The 8401-nt window shown below is 42.8% G+C and overlaps 1 protein-coding gene across 2 annotated transcripts in view; it reads right to left on the bottom strand.

Moving 5' to 3' along the window:
- Positions 1-5751, bottom strand: part of foxn2b (forkhead box N2b) — a 12571-nt gene extending 6820 nt beyond the window's left edge. For both annotated transcript variants that reach the window (XM_080850946.1, XM_080850947.1), the window contains exon 1: positions 5637-5751. In XM_080850946.1, the coding sequence (XP_080707072.1) occupies positions 5637-5646 (10 nt within the window). In that variant the 5' untranslated portion in view covers positions 5647-5751. The remainder of the gene's footprint in view (positions 1-5636) is intronic.
- Between the last annotated feature and the right edge of the window lie 2650 nt (positions 5752-8401).

Here is an 8401-nt window from a genome sequence, read left to right as displayed (position 1 = left end):
TTCAGTACACTACATTCAATTCAGTAGACTACATTCAATATCAAAGCTCTGATTGTTATGAGATGACCAAATAATGGTGCAAGGGTCATGGAGCACCTTCCCCCTCCTGATGGGCAGTCGTGTGCTTGCTGTCTGAGGGAGAAGAGGAAGATCTGTCTCTGGGCTGAGATGCCGTCTCACTGAAACCACTGGGAGCACAGCGGCCCCGTCTAATGGAGCAGTGGCAGCAGAATTCTGCTGAATATCGATAAATAAATCATCGCTCTGAAGTGCAGCAGAGCTCTTGCTCTGACTAGCCATATATGGGCTCAAATCTGCCACTGCACTGCCCTGCCCTGCCACTGGCCTGGCACAGCCCATCAATAAATAAATAATCACCTTAAGTGCTTCCCTGTATTACTCTCTCTCTCTCTCTCTCTCTCTACCGCCCATCTCATTGGGTTTCTTGGGAAAGTGCAGTGACAGATAGGAGAGCATCTTCCTCTTTCAGACTTTCGGTTCTCATGGGGATTGCACTGAAATCCAATCCTTCAGCTTCCAGTTTTCGCACAGGAAGAACACAAAAGTAGAACGCAGCACTGCAGAACTGCGTAGCATTCCAGTGGTAAACCGGGGGAGAAAAAGGACAGCGATGGTACACTGAAACAGGATTCAATTATCATTATCTTTCTTTGGCACTTTAGCGAACTCGCTGGATAAAAAAAAACAGGTTTATAGGACACCATTTTTAAAGTTATACAACTGTACAGTATGTAATTTGAATTCTTAGAACTTAGTAAGAAAATCTTGTTCTCTTCCATGGGGTGGTGAACCTGCTGGTGCTTTTACAGCCCCCCCCCCCCCCCTCCCAGAGACCAAACAAAAAGACTCCAGACAATAGCAAGGGCCTCATTAACCTCCATTAGCAAGCCAAAGCAGAGCGCCTCTGCTGCCCGATCATTAGCATGCTGCTATCTCCCTGTTCACACATAACCCACACACAAACACACTCACACTAACACAATGCTAACAGCCCTTAGCCACTTCAAACACATAAACAAAAGCCCGTTACACTATTGTCTGCGGGGCACCATCACAATACAAGAGCAAACCCACACCCAGTCAATCCCTCAAATAGTGTTTGAGGGTGTAAAACCATGGGTAAATAGGTAAGTATCCACCCAAGTCTTCTCCAAGGGACATACTTCGGTATCGATGTGTTAATGCAATCCCTACGAGATGATTCATTCAACATGAAAGACCTGCTCTGTGTACTGATTTGTGTCAGTGTTTTGGTATTTACCTACAGTACATGAATGTGCATCATTTGTACAGGATCACCAGATGTCTGCCGTTTAACAATGTGAAGGGGAATTTATAGCAGGGAGCATTTTCTAAAAATAGTTTCTTCTTTCCACAACATATCCCCCCTCATCACCAGTGCATGGAGTTGTCATCCGTCAGCTTAAGTTCTCCCTGTATGGGACAGGCTAGAACTTCACCATAGCTGGGGCTCCAGGCCAATCCTGACAGTCAAGAGGTGGGGAAGAGGATCCATGACATAACAAGCACTGAAGCACACCACAGGCCTTCAGATATACTTCTTGTGATGGCAAACTACACAAAAACATTCTCAATATACTTTTTTTCCAACTTTATTGCAGACAACATTATCAAGAGGAAGCACAGTGTGTTATTATGTCCAGCAAGATAAATAACTAAGCAGTAAAATTGGCATATAGGCTATGTAAAATGTTCAAGGACAAAGGACGCACTGTGTCCTCCAAACAGTCCCGTTTCCTATTCTGGAACGGTCAGAACAGCACTTTGCCAGTATTTCTGCCTCAAACTTTCTTCTGCAGACTTCCTATCTGAAGTCAAATGCTTTGAAGGTCCTAAGACTGTAAAAGACTGACAATAATTTGGAGATAACAATAACAATATTTTGCAGATGTACACTATGTTCTTTACCAAAAAAGGTTCAGCATTGCACTGAACAAAATCCTTGTCATTTGCAATTTTTTGGATAAAATCTGAGTTGTGTGGCTCCATTTGTGTCCTTTTGTCCTAATCCATTGCAATGCAATGTTTAGTAGTGTATTGCCTTCTAAGAAAGCTGCAACCAGCACTATCAGCTGCAATCTGCACTATTCACCCTAGAGTTTGAGTTAAGTACACATTGCAGCATGCAGCACGGGAGCACGTGGGTACACTGTGTATGGCATATAGAGAGAGACAACAGAGGTAGCTTTTTATACTTACTGCTGCCAGTGACAACTCCCTCTACACACTTTATCAGTCACAATTTGATTCGTGTCTCACTAAAGACCAATTCCTTTCTAATTATTCTGCACCTCTTGAGCAAAGGCCGTCCCAGACAACAAATTCCTGGATTTCATCATCCAGCTTCACTCTAAACCTAGACAGTTGCCTCCCATCTTCTGTGCGATGTGACCTCCTGCCACAGTTCACAGGAAAAACCATGTTGTCATTTCCCTCTGTCGATTGTATTGTGTCTATAACTGTCCAACCGTCTCATATCGACAGGGCCAAAGGAGATGATGAATTCACTTCAGCATGCTTCAGACAAGCTATTTTACACCACTTATTTTACACCATACAGATACAGCAACATATATAGGTCTATTTATCCACATAAAGACATCGAAGCAAAGGCGTACACAGAATCTTAGGCAGTCAGACTGGCTAACACCTCTACTCATGGAAACAAAGAATCTCTTGTGGATTTCATTGTGTGTGAGTATGTGGTCACGTTTAAACACCCAAGCTTCTTAGGCCTGCTCATGAAAAGCTTGTGACAACTGGGATCTCAAAGCCTACAACCACAGGATCTACTGGCATTTCAAACCACTGTAACCATAGGGACCAATCAAAACTCTGGGAAACAGAAAATAATCAGATTATATGTTTGATATGGTATGTAGTACGCAGAGTGCATCTGTGTGAGGTTGCCCAACTGCATGGCTTCCTGGTAGCACAGCAGTAACAAGCATGAATGCTAGTCACTCCCATGTATTTCCTGCCATTGTTACGTTTTCCGCCTCCAGTGTTCCCCAACTTGGCTTCAGAAAAACACAGATTTTATCCTCTTTTTTGAGGGAAGCCAATACTGGGAACAACAGTCAAATGAGTGTAGTGCGATGGACAAAATCTGGTTCTCGATGGACAAACTCAACACTGATTTACTCTTAGTTTCCCTCTAAGCCAAGTGCTTATTTGAACCTCCGAGGCAGTTGTTGTGATTACACTACTACATGCAATGAGTATTCCAAAAACACTAAACCTAACTCAGACTCTCACCCCACCAGTATGACCCCCCTCTCCGATCACTGTGATTCAGGGCAAAACTGACCAATACAAAAAGCGTGACTGTAACCCTTGTGACACCAGCGCTGTAGTGCTAGCAGCGGCAGCATTAGCATCAATATGACTGGAGGGGAGAACACCTAACTGTTTGACAGAAAGCACAGAAACATGACAGAGGGAGGCCATACTGAGGGACAGAAATCCAGGCCATTTGCTGCTCAAATTCAGCGTAGCCACTGTCATTACATTACCAATCCCTCGTGTCCACACGTCACTATGGCAACCCCATGTTGAAGCCTCCTGGGGCCACTAGCCATGCCACCAGGGGCCCACACACAGAAGGCCCAAAAGCAGAGGAGGCATATGCAGCTGGAGCTATTGTGAGAGGTTTCGGGGTGTGGGTGGGGGTGGGGCCATTCAGAACATAAAATTTGAATGTGAGACTTCAAAATGAATGTGACACTGTGACTTTAAAACACCAAGCAGTTCATAGTGCCAATCTCAAATCATCAAATGAAGGTGCAACGTCACAGTTTGACATGGGACACTGACATTCAGAGGGCAGTGAAGAAGCCCCAAGACTGCTTTTGCTGCACAACACTTCAGTTTTTCTGTAGCAACTATATTCCCTCTCACACACACACACATACACACACTTGCTCTCCAGATCATATCTGCCACAGAGAGGGTTATAATGAGACTAATTAATTTCCCTGCCAAGTGTCAGGAGAGCACTGAGCAGGGGATTGTTCGCCCTGTCCTACAGAAGTCCTCAAGAGAGGCTGGAAATAAATACACACAGCTGGCTCAGGGTTAAACTATGCTACACTGCCATTCAATAAGAGTAGCTCAGACACAGTGAAGGATCAAAAATAACTAGGCAACTTTTTTTAGGTGCCTTTTTGTCTAGGCTATTGCCATATTGATACTAACCCTAACCCTAGATGTAGACCTCATGTATGCCAGTCATTTATACATAAGCACGTAAACAACTAGATTTTCACAACATCAGTGACAATTTAAGAAAGTGGCGATTATGAATTTGAATTACAATTTCAAAATACCCCTTACTCCGATTGCAAGGAGGAGAAAGTGATGAGGGCAAATTAACGCTCCGGCCACCAAGTGACATGTCGGCTGTGCCCTCGTCGTGAGTGGTAAACAGTCAGAAGCATGAAACCAGAACTAAATGACATGATCATGTGACAGTCAGAGCAGAACGACGGAAACAAGTCGCCTACTCGTCCCTTTCCATCGGCCATCGCTCATCTACGCGGTGCCTTTGACCACGTGTCAATGTCACTCACAAAAATAAGCTGCCAACCCTGCCGGAAATTCACACGAAAGCTCACTTCTAACTCTCCATTTTGACCACCCGATGTTGACAAGAATGAATCGTTTTACTGATTAAAACTGTGACTGAAACGGAGAGAGCGGCGGTAGAATATGAAATCAATGGGTAAAAGGAAACAAAATAGCAGCCCCCACCCTCCGTTCTCTTGTTACATAGTTGCCCTAGATTCTCGCCAGTCTGCATTCGAAACAAAATGGATATCTTTCTAACCTTCACTTTTAACCTTTCCGGATAGGCTACATTGTTGAAAAGCGCTGTCGAGTTGATTTGCAGTGAGACACTGACCTATCATGGGAATAAAAAGAAGTTCCTCAAACTAAATCGACATGTAGGCTGACGAATCTATCAGAAGTCTACATATTTTGTGGAAACAAAGCAACTGAAGTTCATTTAATGTTCTGTCACTGAACAGTTCACATAACTAGTCAGGAGAAATTCAGTTTGATAAATATCTCTTGTCGATGAAAATTAGCCTATACATTGAGGCTAACAAACTGGCTAATGCCTTTCTATAATGGAGGTCCCTCTCTAAACAAGCACAAGTAAGCGAAGCCAAGTTCGTTTACTTGAAAGAACCCGTGTATGTTGACCAGTCTTATTCGAATTAATATAGGCTACGTAATAAATTAGAACGTCAAGCTGTGCGCTCGGCGGCTAGCACACAGACCTCCACTTTACGTCTCGTGTCAGGCAGAAAACAGAACGTGTGCTTCCACAAGCACGAAGTTCAGTCACATGGTGGAAAATGCGATTAAATATGTAATGGAGAATAATAATGTATTATTCTATGAATAAAGAAATGTTACACTATAGAGCATCAAAGGTATAATAACACTTGTAACAGTAAGTCCTTAGGTAAATATTCCAGCGCATGTTTGGATGATCTTAAAATAGTTCCAAGGCATTTAAATTGCAAATGCAACATAACTAATATTGTTAAAAATGTCAGAATAAATTTGACAAGGTTCGCACTTACATTCATGCATTCCAAGACTCTGTCCGTAAGGAGAGATGACAAAGAATCAGTGTGTTCATGCAATTGCTTTTCGTTTGCAGCCGACTGTGTCAAAAGCTTAGCAGCTGCTTCCTCCATCCACGCAGCGCAGAGATCACGCTGCACGGTAACGCTACGATACCCCCCTGCCGTCGCCAAGGTAACAAGGCCACTTCAGCCAATCACACCCCCTCCTCTCCGATATCCCCTGACAACTGCCGCAGCGCAGTAGCACTTTTTTAGCAGAGCTAAGCAGTTGCGCCGTGAGCGCAGTCCTGTGCTGTCTTTATTGGCGTCAGAGGCGTGGATGCAGCGTAGTGTAGGCTATAGCTATTCTATTTAAACTATTCTTTCGTAGAGTTTTACATTGAAAAATAACGTGTCTCTATATTAAGTTGTTATAAGTGACGTCAAACTCGTTTACATCCTGAAATAAGTTTAGAAGACAGAAGTGATTTTTCAAGGAAGTGATAAGTTAGGAGGCATCAAAAACAGGTCACACGTAGTGCGTCATTTTGACGAGGGAGTCCTGGAGGCAGACTCTGAAATGGAATTGCATGACGTGACGTAGGTCCGCTACACAATGTAGCAATCGCCCTCACTTACATAAGTGCGTTGTTGCTGTAAAGCCTTGCGTTGCAGGGATATTTATATATCTGGCAGTAGTGGTTGTGGTTATATTTATTTATTTATTATGTTATTATTGTCAAAAATTGACCAAGCCAAACATGGCGTCAACAGCAATAGGAATAATGATGATAGTGTTAGTTGAGACTTTATTTAGTATAGACATTTTAGCCTAAAAACGTAACAATACCAATTACCCAATGCAGCCCAATTACATAACATCAAGATTTGACAGCACATTTGTCAATCAAACAGAGGGGGGTTAAGGTTGCGGTAATGTTGAAGGGGGAGTTGACAGATGTGGGCCAGATGTGTCAGACAGTCACCATATGCACCCCAAGGCCTCACCCAAACACATCTATGCCACAAGTATTGAACATCACAATTAAGGTAGAGAAGATGCTTATGAGCGAGACATGTTCTTGTGTCAGGCTAATTAATCAATGATAGTATAGTTGGTGTTATATTGTGGAATGAATTCTGATGTATTTTTGTCCTCACTTTAGTGGGTGACCAACATTAATCCCATCTCAAATGTATCTACCTGAAGTGCTTTTGGCAGCCAACTTGAGTTTTGATCCGATCACTGCCCTTGGGCAAACGGAAGTCCGCCCCTAAACACAGGGGCCATACTAGTGGTCCACTGTAGTCTGGAGGGGTTCATTCAGAATTTTGGTGCAGCCCCAGAGCCAATCCCTTTAACCTCAAAATGTCAGTCGAGACATTTCAGTTGCTCTCTCTAACCTCGTCATTCATTTGGATTAAAGGATAAAAAGATCTTTTCATATTTTCAATATTTGGGTGGGAGAGACCTAATGCACTGCCCTGTCCAAACCACTGTGCTTATTCTGCTCTTTTGCTGAGATAAGCAGCCCAAGGCCATGGGGTGTGAGCAAACATGCCCTCTGGCCCTGCTGTTGGGCCTGTGCACACCTCAGTGTGCGTGTAGCGTCTCCAGGGGCGGACTGGGGGAAAAAAGTGGCCCGGGAGTTACTGTCAGACCGGCCCACTCAATACACGGCGCGCTGCCCGCTAAGTACACGGCGCACTGCCCACTCAGTACACGCTGCGTTGCCCAGTCAAAGCATCGCACGTATCGACCAGTCAGTGGCCTACTGGGAAAAATACCCATACACTTAACATTATTTTGGATGATTACAAAGAAATTACAACATATATGTTGGTTTTTAATAACATTTGGATCCACCAATTTGCCTGGATGGACACATGGAAAAAATGATACTGGCTATTGTAACACTCCAAGGTAGGTATAGTTTGCTAGATGAATATGCTTAACTCAGGGCTAGTATCAGATGGTTATACGTATAACTACAAAGCGTATTAGATAAATATACCTGGAATTAGTGCTGTCAAACTATTCAAATATTTAAACCCAATTAATCGCAATTTTTTTTATCTATTATAAATGTCCCTTCATTTATTTTTTATCCAATTTTTTTTCATTTCATTGTAATGCTCTTATCAACATGGAAAAGTGGATTGGCTTGCTTAATGCAAATGTTTTATTGGATTGAAAAGCAACATTGCCAAACAGGGCGGTACAAAATAAAATTCTAAAGTGCACATTTCAGGTAAACAAGGACTCAGCCTATAGTGCAGTCAAACCATGGCTTTATAATTTCTTTTTTTTCAAGTTTGCTGTGAACATAGCAGTCAGGCCTCTTATTTAAGAAACAATGAACCGTAACAGTTAGGTTACCAATGGAAGGTAAGACTACTACTTCTTTGCTTTTAGCCAGCTACTATAACAGACAAGCCTGTTGACATTTTCAGACAAAAAGAAAAAAACAACTACACAGGTTGCGAGGCCAAAAAGAAAGTTAATCTCGCGAGAAAAATATTGACGTCGTTAAAATGGGTTTGCATTAGCGTCGTTAATAACGCGTTTATCTGAAAGCACTTTTTTAATACATGTGCTCAATTGAAATACACTATTTTTGTACTTAGTATATTGAAGTGTAACTTACGGTGTACGTTGTACCCTGGCTCTTATCTTGGCTCTCAGGAAAAGATTGACAGAGGCAGCGACAACTTGTGCCTCATTTCAGATTGTGCAATCCCTCACAAACTGGGTTGAGCGCATGCGTAGAACCAAGGGT

The sequence above is a fragment of the Sprattus sprattus genome (assembly GCF_963457725.1).
Source record: "Sprattus sprattus genome assembly, chromosome: 14".
Taxonomy (NCBI): Eukaryota; Metazoa; Chordata; class Actinopteri; order Clupeiformes; family Clupeidae; genus Sprattus; species Sprattus sprattus.
Note: the sequence above shows the minus strand (reverse complement) of the source record. Positions and strands in the feature narration are given on the sequence as shown.